Source organism: Monodelphis domestica, chromosome 1 (assembly GCF_027887165.1).
Source record: "Monodelphis domestica isolate mMonDom1 chromosome 1, mMonDom1.pri, whole genome shotgun sequence".
Lineage (NCBI taxonomy): Eukaryota > Metazoa > Chordata > Mammalia > Didelphimorphia > Didelphidae > Monodelphis > Monodelphis domestica.
Window position 1 is genome coordinate 227915476 of NC_077227.1, and position 26329 is coordinate 227941804.

At 33.9% G+C, this 26329-nt stretch overlaps 1 protein-coding gene across 3 annotated transcripts in view; it reads left to right on the forward strand.

Moving 5' to 3' along the window:
- PPP4R4 (protein phosphatase 4 regulatory subunit 4) overlaps positions 1 to 26329 on the forward strand; it is a 130574-nt gene that overhangs the window by 30133 nt on the left and 74112 nt on the right. For 2 of the 3 annotated variants that reach the window (XM_001365849.4, XM_007472583.2), the window contains exon 3: positions 15298 to 15400. In XM_001365849.4, the coding sequence (XP_001365886.1) occupies positions 15298 to 15400 (103 nt within the window). Of the gene's footprint in view, positions 1 to 15297; positions 15409 to 26329 lie in introns of those variants that run through there. The other variant, XM_056810515.1, reaches the window with a different exon arrangement.

A 26329-nucleotide genomic window follows, 5' to 3' on the forward strand; every position in this document is an offset into this window, starting at 1 on the left:
AAAATGGCTGAACAAATTGTTATATATGATTGTGATGGAATACCACTGTGCTATAAGAAGTGATGAGCAAGATGCTTTCAAAAATACCCAGAAAGATCTATATGAACTGATAAAACCTCAGAGATCTTTTTTAAATGTTGTTTTAGCCTTTTGGCCTATATTTTACTTGATATTTTTGTGTCAATGATCATTAGAGATAGTAGTTTGTAGTTTTCTTTCTTTGTTTTATTTCTTCCTCATTTAGATATCAAGACCATATTTGTATTATAAAAAGAGTTCGAGAAAATCTTCTTTTTTCCTTTTTTTACAAATATTATTCAAATTATTTGGTCTTTGAATTCTTAATAGAATTCACTTGCAAATCCTATCTGGCCCAGAGTTTTTGTTCTTTTGGGTTTTTTCCCCATTGAGAATTCATTTGTAACATATTTGATTTATTTTTTTCTAATAATTAGATTATTTTTATTTACATGATTTGGTTTTCCCTTTGTAAAAAGTTTCAATGAGCTAACTGATTATCATTAAGTTTTTTTAAAAAGGATTTCTAGTTTGATTAATCAGTTCAATGATTTTTTTGCTTTCAATTTCTTAAATCTTCTAGATTTTCAAAATTTTGTTTTGGTGTTTAGTATGGGTTTTGTTTTTTTTTTTTTTTGGTGTGGATTTTCTAAGTTTGTTGTTGTTTTTTTAGTTCTGTACCCCATTTATTGATTTGTACTTTCTCTATTTTATAGGTGCTGGTGGCTAAAGATGTAAAATTTCCTGTATGGGCTACTTCAGCTGCATTTGAAATGTTTTTATTTATTAACTTATTATTGTAATTTTCTTTCGTTAAGTGTTTTTTTTTCTTCCACTCTTTAATTTCTTTTATTCTTAAGTGTGAAAGTATTTAGTCTTCAATTAATTTTTAATTATTTCTTAAAAGACCCTTTATTAATAGAACATTGCATTGTGGTCAGTTAAAAAGTTTACTATTTCTACTTTTCTCCATATGTTTATTATTATTATTATAATATTTATTATTACTTCCCACTGTATGGTCTATTTTTGTAAAGATGTCATATCTAGCTAGAAAATATGTAAACTATTTTCTGTTCTCATTTTTAGCATTGCCCTAGAGATACTTAGCTTTCTAAAGTCCTATTCAGGTCCTTAACTTCTTTCTTATTTATCTTTTTGTTAGATTTGAAAAGAGTACAATTGAAAGTCACTTCTATAGTTTTTCTCTCCTCTAAATTGCTTAGCTTCTTCTTTAAGTATTTATATAAGAGCTGATGCATAGGTGCCTTTAAAGACAATATAATTTACATGTTTCATTTCTTTATTGTATCTTTTTTAGTGTTGTCTTTTCTGAAATCTATTTTATGAGTTCTTGAGCATAATAGATCTTGCTCCTTCCCTCTCACCTGTTCTCACCTCTTCACCTCTCACGTGGATGAGTAGTGTACTTGAAAAGGAGAAAGTACCTGAAAACTGCCCTTTCATATCCTTTGACCTATTTATCAGATGTGGGATTGGTTCTTGTTTTTACATATTTGTATCAGTTCCCTATTATTGGATATATAGACCTGTATCACAGGAACTTATTGGGAAGATTTTTTTTTAGTTAATTATTTCTCTTCTAATTCAAATTGCATTGTCTGTACAAAATACTCTTCAGTTTTTTGTAATTATAATAGTCCATTTAATCTGTGATCCTTCATGCCTTCCTTCTTTGGTCAAGAATTCTTCCTATATTTCTAGTTATGAAAGCTATCTTTCCTACTCTGTTAATTTGTTCATGATATTACCTTTATAGCTAGGCCATGTTCATTTATTTATTTATTCTTCTAAAGACATTCTCCAACAGTTCTTTCTCTGGAGGTGCATAGCATTCTTTGTAATAAGTCCCTCAGAACTGTCCTGGATCATTATCTTACTGAGAGTAACTAAGACTTTCCACAGGTGATCATTCCATAATATTGCTGTTACTGTGTGCAGTGTTCTCCTTGTTGTGCTTATTTCACTTTGCATCAGTTAATGAAGGTCTTTCCAGCTCTTTCTGAAATTAGCCCATTTGTCATTTTTTATAGCATAATAATATTTCCTCACCATCATCTCCAACTGTTTGTCAGCCATTCCTGAGTTGATGGATATATCCTCATTTTCCAATTCTTTGCCACCACAAAAGAGCCACTATAAATATTTTTGTACAAGTAGATCCTTTTTTATGATCTCTTTGCCATACAGACCTAGTAGTAGTGTTACCGGATCAAAGGGTATGCAGTTTTATAGCCTTTTGGGCATAGTTCCAAGTTGCTCTACAGAATGGTTGGAGCAGTTCACAGCTCCACTAACAATCTAGGCCATGTTTACATTTAGAATATACTGCGATATGTTCATCTATTCCTAATTTATGCCAGATTACTCTCTAGCTTTTTAGTAGTTTTTATAAAACAAGAAATTGATTTTCCCAGTTGTTGGCCTTCTTAGAAGTATTTGATTTTTTTTGTTTCTTAATTTTATATGCCTAATCTATTTCACTAACAAAAACTATTTCACTAACAAAAATTTAATGCATGCCAATTGTTTTGGGTGAGGATTGCTTTGTAGTATAATTTGGTGTTTGGTTCTTTCACCCTTTTTTATTCTTAAATCTTTTTGACTTTTATTAAATTTTTTACTGCTTTTATAAAATAACTCTTTGATAGTTTCAGAAGTATGAAATGGAATCTTTAAATTATTTTAGATAATGTTGACATTTTTATTATACTGGCTGAGCATAGCTAGTTTATCTTCTTCATTTTAAAATTGTTTTTCTTTTGTTAATTGTTAAATCTTGTTTTTCTTTAAAGAGAGTTTTATAGTTATGTTCATATAATTCCTTGTGCATCTGCCTAAGTGAACTCCCAGATACTTTAAATACTGTAGTTATTTTGAAAGAAATTTTATTTTCTGTCTCTTTCTGCTGGGTTTTGTTAATAATAGATGGAAACAGTGAAGATTTTTCTGTGTATATATATCCTATTTTATTGAAGCTACTGTTTCAGTTAATTTTAATTGACTTTCTAGAGTTCTCCAAACCATTATGCCTTTTGGAGAAAGTGATCATTTTAGCATTTGCTTATTCCCTCAGTTTTTTGTCTTATTTGTTGTTGTTGCTAGCATTTCTAGAACTATGTCAAATAATAGTGGTGACAGTGAACATTCTTACTTTACCCTGATATTACTGGAAAAGCCCATGGTATTTCTCTTATTACAGATAATACTAGCTCTTTAGTTTTATGTTCTTTACCATGTTATGGAGCAGTTAATTTATTCCTTTTATTTTAATATTTCTAATATCAGAGGGTATTGAATTTTGTCATGCTTTTTCTACATCATCATATGATTTATTGTTTTCATTATTAATATGGGCTATTAATATGAGAGGCAGTATAGTTTAGTAGCTAAAGAGCCAGCCTCACAGTCAGGAAAATGTGGATTCAAGCCCTACACCTGGAGGCTTACTCTCTTAGTCCTATAGTCTAAGACTTTACTGCACAAAGAGGTTCTCTACTCCTTGGAGTTGCCTGAATCCTTTTTAATAGGTTGAAAATTCTTTGTTAATATTTTATTAAGTATTTTTGCCTTGTATTGGTCTATAGAGTTTTAAAATCCACTGGTTTCTCTTTTTAAAATCCTCCATTTATGATTCACCTTTAATAAGTAACATTTATTTTGCATCTATCTATTCTCTTCCCAACCCTTATACCTTATGCTTCTACTCATTACTCCCCCAGGTTCTCCTCAATCTAGTGACACTGGCCTTGTTTTTCCTCAAGACCCTCCACAGTCCATTATGCCTGGAATGCTTTCCCTCCTCATCTCCTTTTCTTAATTTTCTGATTCCCTATAAATCTCAGCTAAAATCTCACTTTCTGTAAGTCTTTCCCAATCCTCCTTAATTCTAGTGCTTTCTATCCCTTGATTATTTAAAATTTATCCTGTATGTAGCTCATTTGTACAAGGTCGTTTATTATCTCCCCTATTAGACTGTAAGCTTCCTGATAGCAGGGACTATCTTTTACCTTTCTTTATATCCTGAGTACTTAACACAATGACCATAGGTATGTATTGTGTAGTATGATGCTTAATAAAATATTTATTAACTCTCCCTTTTATCCCTTTCCTCCTATGTTGAGCTTAATGTATTTCTGTATCAACATCTATGTACCTTTCAACTCTCCTTTGTCCAATTCATCTAAAGAGTGAAGTTTGTGAACTGCCCCATCTTTTTTTTCCTTGTTTATTATACTCTTGTTTTATGTACCCCATTTATTCAAAATAGTACATTAGTTCATCTTCTTCCTTATTTCTTCTTTAGTGTATTCCTCTTTCTCTTTCTTCTCTTGAAAGAAATAAAACAAAAGTTCACTCAACAAAAAGTGCATCCAGGCCCAATGTGGACAATGTGTTTTACTTAAATCTTTTTGTGAGTTTTGAAGACAGTAAAATTCTGAAGGAATATTTTTCACTTCTTTGACTATTAGATTGTAAGCATTTCATCATAATTTAATCCTTTTCATTTGCTAAATGCTAAACCTTACTATATTTCTTTTGAATCCTACATTTGCACTTCATAGTTTTTACTCTTAATGGAATTTTCCTTGAGTGCTTAAGTCCTTTCTATTTTCACTTGGCCTTCTGGTTCTAATAGATCTGGATGAATTTTATTTTTTCATTATTTTTTGAAATACTCTATTCAGGCTTTTTTTTTTGTTTTACCCTACTTTTTAGGGAGCCTGATGATTCTTAAATTATTTCTCATTGACTTGTTTTCCAGATTAGTTATTTTTCAGATACAGACAATTTTTTCAGTATTTTTACTTTTTTCTTTTTACTTCTTCTGTTTCATGTTATTGAGTTTTGAGTGCTTCAGTATATTTTCAGAGAGGTCCAGTACTTAGAAAAGGTTTTCTTTCTATTTTCTGTTCAATCTATTTACTTTTCAACTTTTTCTTCCAAAACTCATATTTTATTTCTAATTTAAATTTTTTTTATCTCTTGCCTTTATTCCTTTGTGGTTAAGCCATATTTTTTCCCTCTCCAAAGCTTTACTTGTAAATTTTATGAGGTTACCTTCTTCTTCTGGGTTTACCTCTTAGGCCTCTCTCCTTAACCCATCATAATTCAGTGCATTTTGTGTTTTCTCTTGTTTATTTATATTTTCTGGCATTATTCTTGGTCTAGATTTTGTTTGGGTCAGTTCTTTCTGCACATTTGGTTGGATTGGATAGGTCTTGTTTTGTCCTATCCACTTTATAGATTGCCAAATCAGATCATGTGGCTGGTAATTGGCCCCACTCTCTGCCTTACTCTGTGGCTTCTTAAGGCTCCAAGTATTCCACTGTAATTTCTGGCTTCACCTAGACTCTATTCTTTATTGCATGATCCTTAACCAGACAGTGGTTTCATCCCCTGGTAGGTGACCTGGTAGGTCTCAGAGGAATATTGGGTATCATATTGGTCGCAAGACTCCTGCATAGCCAGCTTGGAGCTGGTACCCAGCTCTGCTAAAATGGAGCCATCTCTTTCTATAGCTCCCCAAAACGAAAAGTATCTTGTCTCATTTTATTGTGACATTTGGGAATTACCTTTGTCCCATGCTACTGATCTGACAGTTTAGGGTTAGCATTAAGCTTCTAGGCCCCAATTATTGGAGCTCATATGGGCTTCTGACCTTTTTTAGAGTACTGACTAGCTTCAGGTTCTTTTGTGGGAGAGCATGTTGGCTTTACTGGTATAATACTTCTTCTTGACTTTTAGTCAGTTTATTTTTTTCAATGAGATAGTTCATGTTTTCTTCTTTTCTTCTTTTTATTTTGTTTTATTGTTTCTTGATGTTTCATGAAATCATTAGCTTCTAGTTGCACAGTTCTAATTTTTAAAGCCTAATTTTTCTCCATCAGTTTTTGAGCCTCCTTTTTCATTTCTTCTTTGTGTGAAGTGTAATTTTAAGGGGATCTTGAAATGACAAAATGTACCCTTTTTAGCCACTATTCTCAAGGAGACCAGAGAGAACCATCAGTTAAGATGCAATGCTTTATTGGGAGAGAGAGAACTGTGAGGCAATGCCTCAAGTCATTGATCTGAGACTATTGCCCAAAGATTTACAGAAAAATACCTTATTTATAGAAAAATCCTAATACCATCAAGCCTCCCTGAAGGGAGTATCCTTCAAATGAATATTTTTAAGAAATGGTTCTAGGGTTGGAGATAGGTTTTCCTTTTCAGTGCAGATTGAAGTGAATGGACTAAGGTTTACAAAAACTGGGAGGGAGGGCAAACTTATTAACATTTTATGAATGATAAAGACACTGATTGTTTCTGTCTCACTCAGACCAAAGAGGCCTTTGTATTTTGAATGGGGTGGCTATGAATCTTAAAACTGCTCAGAGTCTACCTTAGAAGATTTGGTTAAGCTATTCCCTTATTGTAACAAATGAAGGTATTTTTTTCAGGAATGTATTGGGAATTTTAACATTACTCCACCCATACGTAGGCATACTTTAGGGGAAGATAAAGTTGTAAACTCCTTACTGAACAATGAAAAGTCCCCAACTCATACTTATAGTGAAGCAAAAACCCTTAAGCTAGGTCGATTTTTAGATCTAATATAAAAGGGTGGGTACCAAGTACCTATAAAGGTTAAATTAACCACTAAAAAGGTCAAGCAACTTACAAAGGACAAGCTTAGCAAAGAGATGTGAAATACTTAGGAGATATAATCTAATCAGAGAAGGTAATAACAAAAGAAGATGTGAACTAAGAATGGTCAGTCCTGGGAAAAGCATCTACTGTGATTGGTAGATGTGAAAATTTAGGGGAGGTGACACAAGAGAAAATTTTCTTTAAAAGGAAGCAGCTCGAGGTGGAGTTGTTTGGTTGGAGTTTGGACTAGTTGGAGTTTGGACTAGTTGGAGTTCACTGTGGAGGGGGAGTTTGGAGTTAGTTTGGAGGAGGAGCTGGCTCTCTAAACTTAGTTGGAGTTTGGAGTTAGTTGGAGGAGCTGGGTCTCTGAAACTCAGTTCAGGAGTTGAGGATTTCAGGGAAGGACTGGAGTTTTGCTTGGGACAAATCTTGTGGTAAGTGATTAAAGATTGACTAGTCTCTCTTAAGGCTCAGGACTAGGCCATTTGGCCTAGACCCTTCCTACTATTTCCTCTTACTCTGCCTCTCTCCCTTTCCATAATTCCTTCATTTGTTAATAATGTTTTATTTGATCATTTCCAAGCATTATTCATTAAAGACAAAGATCATTTTCTTTTCCTCCCCCCTACCCCCCATAGCTGACGCGTGATTCCACTGGGTATCATATGTGTTCTTGATTCGAACCCATAATTCCTTCATTTGTATTAATTAAAATCTCCATAAAAACCCAGCTGACTTGGGTATTTTCATATTTGGGTATTTTTCTCATGGCAACCACTTATTTTTTATTTAAAACAAGACACTAAAAGTTATTTTTGCAGTTTTGGCGATTCACAGTCTTGAAACCCACATTTTTCATGGTTACATGGGATAATCTTCTGTAGTGAAAAAGATAGGGTGGGGGTAATCTTGTACTGCAGGGAGAATAATGTCTTAGATGACCAGCTTTACTAAATTCTACTAGGATCCTTGGGGGTAGTGATCTTGGAGAAATTAATGACTGTTATCTTGAGAATAACATACAGATTTCTCCGCACATTCTTGCATTGCTTTCATTTCTCTTCCCCATTTTTCCTTTGCCTCTCATAATTGGTTTTTGAAGTCCTTTTTGAGCTCTTCCAGAATCTGTCCAATTAATATTTTTCTTTTAGACTTTGTGTGTGCCTGCTTTGTTTTCACTGTCCCCTTGTGTGCATTGGCTTAGACCTCTGTTTGCCCAGGTAGGGTCTCAGGGTCTGGATGCTGGTTTGGGCTCAAGTTCAGAACTTGGCACAGTGGATGTGGGGTGAGGAATTGTGGCTTGATTCTGGCATGCTCCTTGCTCCTTGTTGTAGCCTCGTGCTGTGTGTGTTCCCCTCTCACCCCAGAGCCCTAGATGTTCTCTGCTTACCTTTTAGGTTTTTCTCTTCTTGAAAGTTGTTTCACTCTGTCTACTTGTTGGTTCTTTCACTCCGATATTCATTTTGTGGTGTTATTTTAAGATTGGTTGGAGAGGATTCTCATGGTAGTTTCAAGTTTCCCTGCTCCATCATCTTTGCTTGTTGCATTATTTCTAACCACAGGAACACAATTAAGAGAAACTGAGACTCCAAGTCATCTCACAATAAAGCCAAACTTCTGGTTAAGACCAAAAGACCCTAAGCACTGTGAGAGACCTTCCTATATATCCCAAAGAATATCACAACTTATATACCAAGTTAAAAATAATCCAAGACCATAGAGCAGGATATACTTCTCATTGGTAGAAGAAGTCAGTTGATGATGACTGGAAGTCACTTGATGAAAAAGTGGGAAGTGGGTGAGCCTGGAGTAGTGATGCAAATGGCAAAGGGGGAGTGGGGGAGCCTGGACTAGTGACACAAAGATAAGAGTGGATCTTGTTGGGTGGTACCAGGCTTTGAACCCTGGGTCAGGCCTAATGACGTATACTAGATCACAAGTTCAAGGCTATAATTATTGTTGAGGGTGCATGATATAGCAACTTTGAAGGGTGGGGCTGACACTAAGGCCTACGCTAAAGTAGTTATTTACTTAATTCATAACCTTAATACTTATACTAAAATAATCACAAAAAGCCTACTAAAATCATGACTTATGCTAACTGTCTTAGAATTGCAATTATGATTATCTCAAGACTACTGCTAACATTAAAATCTAATCCTCATAAAAGGGGGTAGGGGATTTTTCACTCTCAGGCTCCACCTCTACACCAATCTAATCTGTTTATTTTTGCGTTTCTACTGTCTATGACACAGCTTCTCTCCTTTCTCAAGCTTTTTCTCTAAGACTGTGCTTCCTTCCCTGGTGCCATCTCTCTCCTGTCTTTCCTTACTTCCATATTTACCAGAGCACATCTTGGCTTCCTTGGTAAATAGCTTTTGACCTTTTTTTGTGTAATTCTGGATTGGTTTGAGTATCTAACTTTTTTGACTCTTCATTTTTCTTTACCTTTTTGGACAAGGATACAAATATAAAAGAAAAAAAACTCAGCCTTCACAAAGTTTACATTCTAATGGGTGGGGGAACAGTATCTGCTGACTTACAAGTTATTGGGATGGTTCCTGGAGTAACAGGAGTAGATTGGCATATTCCTTCCAAATATATAATGGATGAGTTCTTTTAAGAATGGTTAAAAAATGAGAGTTTTTTTCAGAGAGGAAGATGATGTAGGTGTACCTGCTAAAGCAAGATTTTTGTGTAAGGCTTACCTAAAATAGTGGACCAGTTGAGGCAGGCATCATTTAGGAAAGTGGGTCCCCAAAGCTAAAGTTTTAGAGCTGAAAAAAGGTTCATAACCTCCAAGGCAGTTGGCCAGTAAGATTGAAGGTAAGGCAGAGGGCCAGGGAGTAGGGAATGGCTAGTTGTTGGGATTTTGATGGGAGAATTGGGCTTCCTTATGACCTTTCATCTGGACATCTTTTAATTGGAATTCCCATACTACTTTCTTTTACCTAAACATTCTTCATGCTTGTACTTTCATGAATTTTCCTACATTAACTTCATGCCCACCTACCTTCCCTCCAACTTTCCTTTATGGATAAATAAATCAAGTAAAACAAATAAAAACATTGTCTTTGTCTGAAAATGCATACCAGAAGCAGAAGGTCAGATCAATGACAGTCTTGTTCCATTAGTCATTTTCATGTATCTTCATATGCCTTGCACTGTGCCCTAAGGACTACTGGGTAGTACTACACCTTAAGGACCCTGGACCTTGTCATCTATCCTACTCTTGAACCCTAAGGATCATTTGCAACTGTACCCTCTTATATAGGTTATCTAGTTTAGAATGGGAGCTCCTTGTAAGCAGGCACTGTTTTTCTTTTTGGCTTTTATCCCTGGCACCTAGTACTATGTTTCACATCTAATAAACCCTTCCTAAATTGACTAATCACCATATATTTATTAAGCATCTATGTTCTAGTCAATGTGCTAAGTCCTGGGGATACAAACAAAATAAATGATCACAAGTAGCAAACATTCTAACAGCAGAGACAAAAAGTACATTAAAAAATAAACACATGCAGCTTAAACATAAACTTAAGAAATGCAAATAAATTAAAAGTAGTTAAACCATAAGGTAGTGTGAGGGAAAAGGAAGAAACTAGCAGTTGGGAGTTAAGAGTCAGATAAGTCTTCATGTAGAAGATGGTGCTTGAGTTAGATTTTGAAGGAAAAGAAGGGTTCTTTTAGACAAAGTTTAGAGGAAAGGACACACCAAGTAAGGAGAAAAGCCAGTGCAAAAGTCAAGAAACAAGGAGTGTGAATCCAAAAGAGAAGGCCAATCTTATTAGATTGCAGTGTGCTCTTTGAAGCTAGAATGATTTGTTGAGGCCAGGATGTTTAGGGCTTTAAAAGCTAAACTGGAATAGAAACTACTGAGTTGTTTGAATGTAGTGACAGAGGCAGATCTGAGCTTAAGGAAAATAATTTGAACAACAGTATGTCAGTTGGTTGTTTTCCTTACTTGAAGAGGACCAGAATGAGCTGTATGTTGAGGCTTCAGGAAGACACATTAATTGAAAGGTTATTGTAGTTATCTAATTAAGAATAATTATAGCCTGAACTAAGGTAATAGTTATGTTAGTTCAAAGTAAATGAAATGCAATGCATAGTAAGAAAAATAGCAGTAAAATTTTTTCTATATAAATCTGGGACACAGACATTATCAGTGAAAAGACTAGACTTACATATATGCTCAGGCATATTAATTAAATGGAATAATTCATACCTCTGATGGAGCAGGGCTACTAATGTCTTCTGTTGATGCTGTCATGTTGTTCCCAACTGACCTATTTCCTGATGGTCTCAAATGGGACATGGTTTTAGTCAGCTATGTAATCTCCACAGGATACATAATATATACATAATAATCCACAAGATACATAATAAATAATAATATTTATAATAATAGGTAGTATTTATAAAGAGCTTTAAGGTTTACTAAGTGCTTTATAAGTATCTCATTTTATCCTCACCAGAACCCTAAGAGACAAGTATTCATCATTATTTTATAGATGAAGAAACTGAGGCAGACAACGATTAAGTGACTTGCCCAGAGTCATATAACTAGTAATTGTTTGAGTCCAGATTTTAACTCTCGGCCTTCCAGATTCCAAGTCTAATTCCCTGAACTACCTAGCTGTTTGTTAGATATAACTGTCTGACATCATACTTTGCTAGTTTGTATAACTAATGCTAAAGATTATCCCACTAGTTATTATGGTTGCTGCTGGTTGTTACAGTGCTTGGGTGTACTGGTCATATGGTTGTGGAACTTCTCTCTGCTTTAGTCATCTGGCCTCATCTGAAGTTCTTGGTTGAGTTTTTATCTCTATAAGAACAAATGCCACAGTTGTAGGAATCAGAAACTTTTAACATATCTAGCTATCTGACTTGAGTGGAATGGATGGATACAAGGGGAAAAAAGATGATAAAATGGCATTCTTTTTTTTCATAGTGATATGTCCATTTCTTTCAAAATCTTGATTAGAGGGGTATCCCTTCAAGAAGTAGATGCTTTCTTTTAGAAACCATGTCTAGGGAAACATGGTCCTAAAAGCTTCTTTTCTTTCTCTTTTTTAAACCATGAAATTTGAAATAAACAAGTAAAAGCAGAGTGTAGAGATTAAAAAATATAAGAAAAAAATGGAGGAGGCAGTTAGGTGGCTCAGTGGATTGAGAGCCAGGCCTAGAGAGAGGAAGTCCTGGGTTCAAATGTGACTTCAGACACTTACTGGCTGTGTGTGATGCTGGACAAGTCATTTAATCCTCATTGCCCAGCCCTTACCACACTTCTGCCTTGAAACCAAAACATGGTATTTATTCTAAGATGGAAGGTAAGGATTTAAAAAAAAAAGGAAAGAAGGAAAGGAATTAAACATTTAACTATTAATATTTAAATGAGAATGTTAATGGGAAAAATCACCCATGGGATGGAAGAGATTAACAGAATGGATTAAAAAGCAAAATCCAACAATTTGCTGTTTAGAAGAAACCTCTTGGATTATAAAGACTCACATGGAATTAAAATAAGGGGTTAGAACAAAATCTATCATGTTTTAGGTGAATATGGAGAAAAAAACCTAGGATAGCAATTATTATTTCAGACAAAGAAATAACAAGAGTAGACTTTTTGTTTGATATGTATGTTACAAAGTTTATTAATATTGTATTCTGCATTTGGGGGTTAGATCTGCCAGGAACAATTTAAAAATTAATTTCGCATTCTTTAAGTGCAAGTATTTCTCATTTACAGAGAGAAATGTTCAAAATTACATAGTCCCTTCCTTCCCCTGCCCACTTCCCCAAACCCCCATGCCTTTTGGCTTTTCTCTAACATGTGACAATTTGATTGAACATTTAAAGGAATCTTATACAAGGAAAAGGTCTCAGGTTAACATTCTACTCTTAATAGAACAATGTCACTTGAAAATAGACTTTATTAAATTATAAAGTGGGAAACCACATTTTGTAGAAAGATAACATTGACAACAAATTTGTTTAAATATTTAATGTATATTCATCCAATATAATTACTTAAAATATTTAGATGGAAGCTAAATGAATTACCAGGAGAAATAAACAATAAGACTTAAAACCTTATCAACCTTAAATAAATCTAACCAAAAATAAACAAAAGGTTATTGACATGAATTGAATTTGAGGAAAATTTTATATAATAGAACTGTGGTGATGATTATTGAAAAGAAATAGAAATATTTTTAAGTTCTATATGGCACTTTTACAAAAATTGATCATTTTTAGAACATAAAAACCTCATAAATTCAGAAAGAATTTTTTGGTTAAAGAACAAAACATATAAAAGAAAGAAAATTTCATTAAACATAGTGACAACAGTATAATGATATTCCAAAATTTATGGGATACAAGCAAAGTAATTTTTCAGGACAAAATTATATTTTATATTTCTATTTGGGGGGTATAGGGGAGACAGAATGAGAACAGATAAAAGAAATAGGAATGGAACTATAAATACTAGAAAACCAGCAAATTAAAGAAACCTCAATTAAATGCCAAAATAGAAATTCTCAAAATTAAAGAAGTTAATAAAATTGAAACAAAAAACAAATCCCACTGAATTGGTAAATAAAACTAAGAACTTTCTGAGGTGGATGGGTAGAGATAAAATAAATCATTAGCTAACATGATCAAAAAGAAGAAACAAGAAAACCGAAGTATCAATATCAAAAAAGAAAACAAAATTCATAACAAAATTCATGAAGAAATAAAGAATATCATGTGAAAATTTTTGCTTAATTATATGTCAGCATAACCAACAACCTAAAATAAATTTTTTAAAATGTAAAAACCCAAATTAATAGAAGAAATAGAGAATTTAAACAACCTAATTTTATAGGAATAAATTAAACAAATCAGAAATGAACTCTCAAAAAAAACCAACTCTAGAACTAAAGTTTAAGTGGCAAAGATAGAGAAAGCACTTACTTCTTCCTTCTCTCCACTTTCCCATTGACAAGGAATCTTGCAGTAAAGCAACTTATCTGGTAAGTTACACCATACAACACCATAAGATAGTAAGTTCAGAGTGGACAGCCATAGAGTTGGGCTAAGCTGTAGAAGGAGAGGATTAGGTGCAGGAAGTCCAGTAGACTCTACTGAGTAGAGGGACCTGCCTAGCAAAATCATTACAACCAAAGGGAGCATGCTGAATGAGGACTATGAGAAGAAAAAAGATATTTTTGCCATATAGAGCTGGAAGTATAAGTTTCCTTGGTCACCTGTGTTCTCTGCTAGTGTGTTTCTCTGCTATGTGTGTGACCATTCTTCGAAGTGATGTTTATTTGTGGGAATTCTCCCATAGTTTACACTCAGATTTATTACAGAGGGAATGTTTGTTCCATCATTTCAGTAAGTAACCTTTGAGTGAAGTTTAATAGCCAGACAACTCTTATAGGTAAATGTACCTATGTGAAGTCTCATGAGCTGTACTTTGAAGAATATGAATCTACAGAATATGTTGATCCTGAATTTCCTGGGGGATCTAATCTTAGAAGCTTCAAAATCTTTCATGCTATTAGGGACACATTTAATAAAGGAATTCTCTTGTACCACAAAGTTTTAGGGCTCTTAAATGTTTAACATCACTTTAAAAGTGCTTAAGGAAAAATTTGGTGGGGGCAGCTAGATTGCTTAGTGGATTTAGAGCCAGGCCCAGAGATGGAAGGCCCTGAGTTCAAATGTAGCCTCAGACACTTATTAGTTGTGTGACCCTGTACAGGTCATTTAACTCCCATTGTCTAGTACTTACCACTCTTCTGCCATGGAAACAATATATATTATTGATTTTAAGATGGAAAGTAATTTCTTTAAAAAAAAGTTCAATTTACTACATTGAAGTAATTTACTAAACATATTTTATTGACATGAAAGAGTTAATGTTGCATAGTAGATAGAGTAGTGGACTTGGAGTCAGAAAAATCTGAGTTTGAATCCTCCTGGCACACTTAACTAGCCATGTGAGCCTGGGCAAATTGCTACTTCAGTTTCCTCTTCTACAAAATGGGAATAATAATGGCATAGGGCTATTGTGAGGATCTAATGAGATAAAATATGTAAAGTATTGTGTAAACCTTAACTATCATTATTGCTGTTGTTATTATTAAGGAAGTTTCTAAAAATTCCGTGAGAAAATTCAATGGAATCCATAATGTTCAAGGAAACAAAATTTATGATGGTAAACCAAAGTCAGAATTATTATAATTATTGCTAATACTTGCTGTCATAACTTCCATTAATGACACTTTAATACATTTAAAACATGGAAAAGAACTATAATTAATTGTTGCAAATCTTGTAGACAGCAATGTGGTAAAAAAAGACCCCAGGATTATTTTTTAAAAGTTACTTCATTTTTAGTAGAAAAGTGCCTAACTTCATATTAGATTGATTTCTCTTAGGAATTTTTCTTTAATAATAAAAATATAACATGTTAAATTTTGGTTTTAACTTGCTTTTAGTTTCATAGTGGGGTTGAGTATATAAGCACTTATAGAGATGTCATTGAATTATATAGTACTTATACTGTTTCCTTGAAATTACCTTAAGGTCTAATATATTTAAAATTTGCACTTTTTTTGTAAGTTCTGGTCAAGATATCCAAGGAACAAGTGTGATTGCAAATCTCCCCTTCCTGATGCGACAGAACCCTGCAGAGACACTTCGAAGGGTTTTACCAAAAGTCAGAGTAAGTTGGTATGAAATAAGTTTTGAATTTATCTTTTCCCTCCAGAAGTTATTGTGACAATAGTTCTAATGATAGCAATGAAAAACTGTTTTGATTATCAAATACTAAGTACTTTACTATATGGAAATTTTAGTCTTTATTTAAATTGTTCTTTTGCCTCTAGCAAAGTCTAGGAAGTATTCTGTTGAACTTAATGAAAATATAAATAAAAAGGTGATAAAAATGAAACTTCCTTTTGATATTCTTTTGTTGTTTATACTAACATTTATTGTCCTCTCCCAATGTGTGATATTTTTTATCTTATTAGTCATAATATTGTACTAAAAGCTGCCATTTCTTTGGTTGTAATTATCTCCTCCTTTGAAAAATATTTATATAGGTGAGCATTCTATTTTTAGGTAAATCTTTTTTATTCTTGTTTATTTCATATTCTTATGACTGAAAATCTCTATTTACCAATGATTCCAAGCTTTTTCAGTATATTTAGCTGATTTTCATAATGATGACCCTTAAAGCATGCAAGATCCTGATGTGCCTTTGGAATCATCAAATAAAGATCATTATGTTTACTATATTTGTGTTGTGTTTTTTATTATAATTATTTTTAAACTGACAATTTTAAATGATAAAATAACAGTGTATTCACTAGCATATTTTGTTAGCAGCAAAGACTATTGTTTGATATATGTAATATGATAAAAATGGCAATTCTGTTAACCAGAATATTGTTAGGAACAAAAATAGATTGTTTAACCATCCTGAATACCAAAGAACTTAATTTCCCTTTATTTTCCTGTTTGATTATAGTTGAATTTTACTTTCCATAATTTTGTGAATATTTGATTGGCAGGATGATGAACCAAATTTAGACAGAGACTCAGCTTAGATTGGCCACAAGATGTAGGAGAATTTGGCACTTGGGTATTTGTGTTTAACATAGTATCTCTTCAAATTCTTTCACTTCCATTTTAATTCCTATCAAATATAAAGAAAAGAAGCCACTTTTTCAAACTTTTTTTTTCCAAATTATTTTTTCCAACTTGTTATATTCAGACATTGTTAATGTTAATATTACAGAGCAGATCACATATCCTTTTCCTGTGGTTCGGGATAGCTACCTTTTGTTGTTTATACTAACATTTATTGTCCTCTCCCAATGTGTGATATTTTTATCTTATTAGTCATAATATTGTACTAAAAGCTGAATAGTTATTACTAGGTGACAAAAGTATAATATTCCCAGTTGTTCCAAACAAGTTAATTTGGTCATGGATAATTTTTTTTAGTTTAAATTTTTCGATTAGATATAAACGTACCTAAGCAAAAGAAAAAAGTAATACCATCTTTGTTGGAGCATGTATTAGTCCCTGAGAGAACACTTGAGGACTTACTGATAATAGCCTTTCATAAAAAGATTTCAGCTTAGAAATTTTAGTTATGTGAAAAATACCAGTTTTAAAGAGTACAACCAAATTCCATTTTAACAGGATCCTTATTGCATAAAACACAAAATATTTTGCCTATCTTAATGAACACTGTGTTAAAATTTTCAGTGTTTTTGTCTATTTAGTTCTTGAGTTCTGAGTCTTTCTTGAAGGATGTTTTTGCTGCTCTCATTATTATATATGATTTTTGCAGATTTCATCAATTTAGAATCAGGATACTCTGATGCCTCATTAGTTACAGCATCTCTGTGAGATTGGTTGTTACGATCTCTTTTACAGATTAAAAAGAAGTCAAATTTAGAGGCAAATCAGGCTAAGAGCTTTTATTTAAAGTAGAGCAAAAAGAATGCATTTATTTAAAATGCATTTAAATTACTTGATTTGAAGTGGTCTCCCCTTCTATAATCCATTCTCTATATAGGTGCCAAAACGATATTCCTAAAGCTTCATTCTCTATCACACTATTGATCAAGAAGCTTCAATGCCTCCTCATTGACTTTAGGATATAATGTTCTCTTCTGTTTAGCATTTAAAGCCCTTAATGGTCTAGCTCCAGCCTACCTTTCCATTTTGGGTTTACATTCCTCCTATACATTCCCTTCTTGTACCTTCTTGCCGTGCTGGATAATCCATTGCCTTGCACAGGTGGTTCATGATTAAGGTTTGCTTTCCCTTCCTCTACCTCTTAGTTACCTTAGCTTCTTTCAAGACACAGCTCAAGTGCTACCTTCTTCAAGGAACATTTTATGTTGCTTTCACTCATTATCCTATATACTCATTGTGTAATTCTTTCATAGATATCCCAAATTAATTATCTTTTAAAATGTTCTATTCTCCTAGTAGAATGCCAGCTTCTTGATGGCAGGTTGTGTCTCATTTTTGTCCATGTGTCTCCAGGGTTTGGCAGGTACTAGGGGAAGGGAGGGAAAGAGAAAGAAGGGAATAAGCATCTATTTAGCACCTACTCTTTACTAGGTACCATGCTAAGTGCTTTTTGCAAATATCTCATTTGATCTTCACAACCATCATTCAAGGAAGATGTCATTATCTAGTTGCAGAAACTGAGGAAAAGAGAGGTTAAGTGACTTATCCAGGATCAGACAGCTAGTACATGTCTAAGGCCAAATTTGAACTCAGGTTTTCCTGTCTCCATGAAATAGTAGTAGTGGATGCTCATAAATGCTTGATGATTAATTTGTTGATTGAATTTGACTGGACTAATGCCATACACCAGTAATGGTTAACCTTTTAGAGACAGAGTGCTGGACCCTGCCCCCACCCACCCACTTCCCAGACCAAGTGCTATGCCTGTTCCCCTCTCCATCTCAGAGATGATGTGCTGTGTGCCCCTCCCCCCACTGAGTGCTAGGCACACCCTGCTCCCCCCTTACCCACCCAGGGGAGGGAGGAAGCACTCCCATTGGGCTATTGGGTAGACAGGGTGGTAAAGTGAGGAATGCCCTCAGTGAGTGTAGAGAGAAGGAGGGGAGTGGCCCAAGGGCTCTGTTCCCCTCCAGCTCTGCTGCCTGTGAGCTTGCCCACCTTACCCCATGTGCTCCCATTGGGCAGAGGGGCAGAGGATGTGAAAATATGTTATCAGGCATGGTGGATAGGAGGAGGGGAGCAGCTCCAACTGAGTCCCTCTGCCTTTCTAGTAACGAACCTGGGGGGGAGGGCAGCCAAGTGGGTATAGAGAACACCCTGCATGCCATCTTTGGCATCCATGCCATGGGCTCTCCATTACTGCCCTAGACTGATTTGTGTAGTTTTTTTCAGTTGGGTCTGATTCTTCATGATCATATGTGGGTTGTTTGGGTTGTTGGGTTTTTTTTGTTTTTTTTTTTGAAAAGATATTGTAGTGGTTTGCTATTTCCTTCTCCAGCTCATTTTTCAGATGAAACTGAGGCCAAAAAAAAGTTAAGTGGCTTGCCTAGGGTCACATAGCTAGCAAATGTCTGAGTCCAGATTTGAACTTGGAAAGATGAGTCTTCCTAACTTCAGGCCTGACACTCTCTCAACTGTGCCAACTAGAGTCCATGAAATTCAAAAATTTTATAAAATCTTGACATGTTCATATCTTATAAAATAGAAATAGAAAAAGACCTTTTGCAGATGTTGATAGAATGGATGGAATTATGCAGGCCATTAGTGTATGAAATGTATTAGAAGACCTAAGAAAGGCTTCTCTAGCAAGTTGGGTAAAAAGGTCATCCATGAAAGATTTATGAAATGGTTTTATGTATGTTTACTGATGAAGAAAGGTACCACACTAATAAAATCAAAGATCCATTAAAATCCATGTAGTGATGGGAATTATAGTCTGAAGAATTATGAACAACATATTTATTACTTATTTAATTGACAGTGTAGGAAATGTCAAGTGTCAGCATAGATACACAGATTAGGTTAGGGATCTGTATTTCTTAGACTAGATAATTGGAAATCATAAGTGACAGATTAGAAGACCATGCCCCCTCCCCTTTTTTTAAACCCATACTTTCTGTATTTGAGTCAATATTAAGTATTGATTTCACAGCAGAAGAGCAGTAAAGGCTATGCAATTGAGGTTAAGTGACTTGCCCAGGGTCACACAGCTAGGAAGTATCTGAGAACAGATTTGAACTTAGGAACTCCTATCACTAGCCCTGGTTCTCAATCCATTGAGTCAGCTAGCTCCACTCCAACCCTTTCTTTTTTCTTTTTTGTTGTTGTTTTTCCCCCCCAGAGACTTTAACCATACTAAAGGCAAAAGGTAGAAATACTCATAAGTTGATTAAAATTACATATAATGATTTATGTTCACAGGAAAACAATGAGGAACATTTATGTGTTCATTGACTGTGAATTGATAAGATAATCTGAGATTTAAGAAAATTAATCTGCAGATTCTGAAAATAATCACTAGGAATATTTTGAGTAGTGATTTCTACATGCCCTTATTTTCTTCAAGCAATATGACATTAAAAATATCATTCCTTACCCCACCTCGATGATTAGTGCAGTGAATGTGGGTAGTGTTGAGAGTTGTTTAGATTTTTTTTTCTAAGTAGTGTATGTCTAAGTCTATGTATGTGGCAGAAAAAAAGGGAGAAGGTGCTAAGAATCACCATTTTTAGCTTGTCTACATATGTTGCTGCTCTAAAAGTGAGATCCTTGTCTAATGACTAACAAGTAGACATATGAGTGAAGGAACTTGGGCATATACATTTTTATATTCTTGTCATGAATTTAAATCACCAGACAAAAAGAAGCCTGTTAATTAGATGGGTGGGGTTTTCATGGAGAGATAAATAAATATATAAGTTGATACAGTTGGTTTTGTCATATTTAATGAGAAACTTGGTTATCTTGCACTGCTCATGGTGAGCATTTACAAAAATACTACCATGAAGATAATTATAATTTATGTAATAATGTCTGCTTCAGAAGTTGAAGAAATAGAAACATTCTACAAAGAACTAGATAAGGTGTTTTAAATAAACATTTTGCAAAGATGGGTTTAAGTGAGGATGATCAAAAATATGTTTTAGGATTAAAGAATTAAAGTAACTATCAATTTATAGGTTACACAGAAACTTTAGACCTTTCTATCAGGGATTCTTAACCTTTTTTTTGTGTCATGGATCCCTTCGGCAATTATTTGGATCCCTTTTCAGAATATTTTTAAACTCATAAAATTTTCAAGAAGAGATTTGGGAAGCATTAAGATGTCTTGAGCTCTGAAGAGCCTTATTAAAAAAATTAATCGATAGTATTCTAACAGAGGAATTTCTCATTTTCTGAAATTATGTGGGGAGTCATTTTTGAATCAACTCTCACAGCATAGTCAGACCATTGATTTGCTAGATCAAGAATCAAAGTGTATAAGAAAATAGAAGAAAAAATAAAGATGAGAAAATATGGCATGGTAGAAATCACACTAATGATTAACAAAAATGGTAAAAACAACTGGATTAATCTAAGTAAATACAGAGGTTATCTGCTAGAAGTGTCACCTTTGATAGCATTGAGGGATTGATTCCCAGGATCTCTGAAAGAACAGGGTCAGGGGGGAATATGCTAGAGGCTCAGATGAAATTACAAACATTATTACCCAAAAAATCTAACCAAGAAAGTAAAAATAACTAATAATTACCAACTATTATGTCTACTTAAATCATTTTAACCTAATGTTATGTAGAAGAGTCTATACACTTATCAAGGATATCCCTAATGAAAGTATGGGAAGGAAACAAGAAATATTGAACCACATACCACATCTTTACAATAACAAATGACTTGAAGCTTCAGAGAATATAAGATAATATTGTATATGTTGTTCATTTGATATAAAAAAGTATTTAATTTGTTAGAGTAAAATGTTACTTTAAATTCTCCTTTAATACAGTATCTCTCTTGGTATCTAAAATACAAGATTTCTAGAAAGTTGCAGCAACAAAGATTTTTTTCAGTGGCTCTCTGATTATTAATATCAAGCAAAGCATAAAATTTTTAACTGATTGTTCACCACAAATATTTATTATTGGTCATGTAGGATATCCTGTATATAGACAGGAGGTTCTTTACATTCTTTTGTATCATGGACCCCTTTTACAATCTGATTAAGCCCATTGATCCTTTCTCAGAATATTGTTTTTAAATGTATAAAATAAAATACAGATGATTACAAAATAAATCAGTTTAGTATTTTTTTTCCTCATCCAAGTTCATGGACCCATTGAAGTTTGTCCATGGGCCTTCAAGGAAATCCCAGATTAAGAACCTTGGCTATACAAAGTGCATTCCTCCAAATGCTTGTTGGCAAATGATACTGGGCTGATCATCTCAAGACCTGGAACAGGATAGAACCTATTACATGAAATCCATAATCACTCAAAGAATTTGACCCAGTATCAACAGAGGAAAAATCAAGTAGTTGAAGAATGTTTATTATCTACTTTTTGTTGTACAATTGAATGAGGAGCCAGTAGAGGTGTTTTCATCAGTATGTATATCTTGGACAGATACTGTGAATGGATACTAGGCCCTGACTTGAATAGAGGGAAGAGAATACACTGGGTTGCAAAATGCGAAGTGCTTTTAAAGATCATAGACATCTCCCTGCAACAAAGGCTTATGGACTTTGGAAGATCTGAATCTGAATCCTGTCTCAGATAATTACTAGCTGCATGATCCTGGGCAGATCACTTTACCTCTCTCAACCTTAGTTTCCTCAGTTGTAAAATGGTGATAAAATAATATACATCACAGAGTTATGAATAACAAATGAGATGGCATAAGTAAAATGCTTTGCAAACCTTAAAGTGCCATATAAACATTAGCCATTATTTTTTATTATTTGAAATAACTCTAGTATTATTGGTGATCAAATATCACATGTGAGGAATAAAAGTTTACAGATCTCCTGGCCAGAGGAGAGACATGTAGTGGATGCGTGTGTATCCATCAGCATATTACCAACAAATAATTTAATACCTATGTAAAAGATTTCTTCAAGGAAACTGGATAAGAAGGCTAGTTGGTCATGTAACAGGGATAACAGATAGCTTTTGTGTTCCATTAGTTCCCTTGCACTGTCAAAAGATCTAAAGGAAAACCTTCAATACACTGGGTTGAGCCACCTATAGATTTGTGGAAAGATGTATATGATAGTTACATAGAAGTAGGTTATCTGCACTATTAGAGAGAATGTCAACAGCTTCCTAAAAGTATCAAAGTTTTTGTTAATCTCTTTATTATAGGAAGACGTATGAATAAAATTATTTTGTGAACTTCATGTTAGATAACTCAGTTGTCAGAATCAAGTTGAAATGTATAGTACTTGATTATGATTATATTGTTGGCAGTTCTTCATGAGACAGGTTGTTTAATCATTCTATTTTACTAAAGGAAAGCAAATTTGGACTTGTATTAAAGAGATTTCATTCATTATAACTTAAAACATTTTTATGCCTTCTAATTGATTGCATTAAAAGAATTTAAATAATGTATATTATTTTTACAATTAACTATAGCATCATTTTTACAGAGATTTTTTCTTTCTTTTTTTTAAACCCTTAACTTCTGTCTTAGAATCAACTCTGTATTGGTCCTAAGGCAGAAGAGTGGTAAGAGCTAGGCAATGGGGGTTAAATGACTTGCCCAGGGTCACACAGCTAGGAAGTATCTGAGATCAGATTTGAACTTAGGACCTCCTGTCTCTAGGCCTTGTTCTCAATTCACTGAGCCACCCAGCTGCCCCCCAGAGATTGTTTAAGAAAAAGCAGTATAAATTTGAATTTTAGTAAATCAAATTAATCAATTTAATTAATCAAATTAAATTATACTTAATAATTATATGAACATGAAGGTTAGTATTAGAGATGTGTACCTACAAAAGGAAGTGGGCCAGGTATATAACAAGGGCAAGAGAGAGCCCGCATAGCCCATGTGCTCCATCGAGATCCACATAAAACCAAGAAATCTAAAAGAAGACCCCTCTCCACCAGTACTCTGGATGTGCCCATTGTGGAGAGTAAGCAGGAAAATATGGACAATATTCATACAGGGGGAGAAGATATGGCTTGTTTGGGATTTGCAATATTGGAGGGAATTCCCCCATTGATGAGATCACAAATCCATTGAATTATTGAAACATGTCTTTATTTTGCATAAAATTTGGTAATATCTTAAGGAGAATTTTAATGGTTATACTTGACCTATTTTCATATTAGTAGTATGTACTACTAGTAGTAGTAACAAATTAGTAGTATGATACAGATTGTAACTTTCCCATGCCTTTTAATTTTGTATAGTTTTGTCCCAATCCTCCACAGAAGACCAAACCTAATGCATTGGAGGAATTTTGACATACATTGGTTATCCATGTAGGACATTTGATATCCCATTCTCTTGCTGTACTTGACTGACCCACTTTGTTTTCCTACCATATGTTTTCTACTTGATGTCTTTTAAAACATTTCTTGCCTGCTAGTTGATTATGTGCTATAGCCTATATAAGCAACCCTACATCCCTTTATTGCTCTTTATGTCATGTAGTTTTGACTTTTCACAGCTTATAGTATTTTGTGATTCTTTGCTATATTGAGAGAATATGTTAGAAAGATTGATTTCTTGTATCCAAAAACATAGAAAGATCAGTGTTCAGGGGGCAGCTGGGTAGCTCAGTGGATTGAGAGCTAGGCCTAGAGACGGGAGGTCTTAGATTCAGATCTGGCCTCAGACACTTCCCAGCTGTGTGACCCTGGGCAAGTCACTTGACCCCCATTGCCTAGCCCTTACCACACTTCTGCCTTGGAGTCAATACACAGTATTGACTCCAAGGCAGAAGGTAAAGGTTTTAAAAAAAAAAGATCAGTGTTCAATATATCTTGAAGAAGTGCACATACCAAATAATTGGAAGAAAATTGTAGATAATATTATTGTATTTTCCCCTCCCCTACCAAAGATAACTGAGGATTTGACATACTTGGCCCATATAACTAATCCACTAAGTATAAGTAACTATTTGCACATTTATAATGATATGTGTTGAGAAGGAACAAACTTTCAAAGATGATTGTTTAGAAGAGATATCTTTTTAGTCACAGAATTGCCTGGTAGATGTAGCTAGTAAAAGATCTCTTAGATCTTACTTCAAGTGAAAGCCAATTGCTTTTATGCCAAGAGTTCTTAGACTCTTTTGTGTCATGAACTCCTTTGTCAATCAGTTGAAACCTAAGGACACTTCCACAGAATAATGGTTTGAAATAATTTAAGGAAATGCTGAATTTCAGAGGTTAGTAAAAATAAAGGTATATTTTCCCCTCATCTAAGATTACAGACCTCTTGAAATCTAGCCACAAACTCTTTGTGAATCTTTGTACCCAAGTTAAGAATCTGCTGCTCAATTCTAACCTATATAATTATGTGTATTTGTCTTATTACTCTAAGATCCTCAAAAGCAGAGAATGTGCAATTTTTTTCACTTATCCCTAACTTCGGAGCCTTTAAAGCACAGTGAAATTTCCTAAAAAGTAATTTGGCTTTACTTGATCTCCTCAATTCTCTCCTCAGCTCACTGTCATTCAGAATGCACTGATGTTAATTAACTCAATGAACTTCTTATCTTATTGGACTCACAGTTTGAGCAATATGTAATTTTCCTTTGATTTTTCCTGTTGGGTTGTTAGACTTGTTTCTCTTTAGTAACTGTGGATTTCATTGAAGAAGTACTTTTTCTGGTGCATGATGCAAACAATACTGTGTTGTCAGTAAACAATAGTATCTAATAAAGATTTTATCATCTAAAAGATAATCCTTCTGTTTGCACTGTCCTCCCTATGGTCCATACATCTGGAAAACATGTCTGTGTTTTATACTTGACTTAATAATAATTATTGAATCACTGATCAAAGTTAATTTTATTCTATAGCTAAATAATATAATCATATGAGCTTGACCTACACATGGCAAACACCTTATTGAACATCCTTTAATGCTATGTTTTGCTCTACAGGGGCAAATTTTATTAATTTTGATTATTATTACTATTACTACTAATGTGATAAATTGTATAAGAGTTCAAACAAGGAAGTATGAAAGATTCAAGGCAGAGGAGATCATGTCTAGCTGAGGAAATCAATGAAGTTTTCATCAAGCTGATAGCATTTTACTTAGATCTTGAAGAAAGGAAAGGGAAATAAAATCTTTCAACTAACAGATTTAGGGACAGGAGATTTCATTTCAGCTATGTTAAAACAGTTGTTGAAACTATTTTCTTCAGTTCTTTCCTCCTTTTATCTCATTTCTCATAATATTATTTTAACCTCTTTCTTTTTATATCAGTCAACACCACCTAAATTTTTGATAGTTTCCTTCTTCCACTCCTTCCCATAGAGCAATCCCTTCTAATAAAGAATAAAAAAGTAATAAAAAGATTCAGCAAAATTAAAATGTTGAACATTAACATTTTTCCCAAAGCAGCTATTCTTAAAACTCTCCTTTACTCAAATCGTATTCCTCCTGAACCTTCTCTTTACCCTGCTGTTACTTCTTAATCCCCAGTCCTGACTCACTCAAACCATCCATATCTTTAGACTTCCAAATGTGTTAGAAGTCAAACATTCACTAACTTCTTGATGAACTTCTCCAGGTAACTATCCCATAAACATTTCAAATTCAATATTTCCAAATAATAACAACCTTCTCTCTGGCCTGTCCCTTCACCTTCCTTGTTTCTGTTGAAGGTATCAAACTCCTTCAATCATCTAAATTTACAACTTCAGTCATCCTTGACTCATCTCTTCCCTCTCTTACCTTCCATATCCAACTAGTTCCCAACATCTGTTAATTCTACCCATGACATCTATTGCTTCCATTTTCTTCTCTCTAGTCAACTGGATATAATACTAGCTTAGTCCTTCATTCAGGAGTACACTGATAAATGTTTAGCAACTAGCTCTCAGGGGAAAAAATATAACACTTTCAAGTTTAAACTACATTA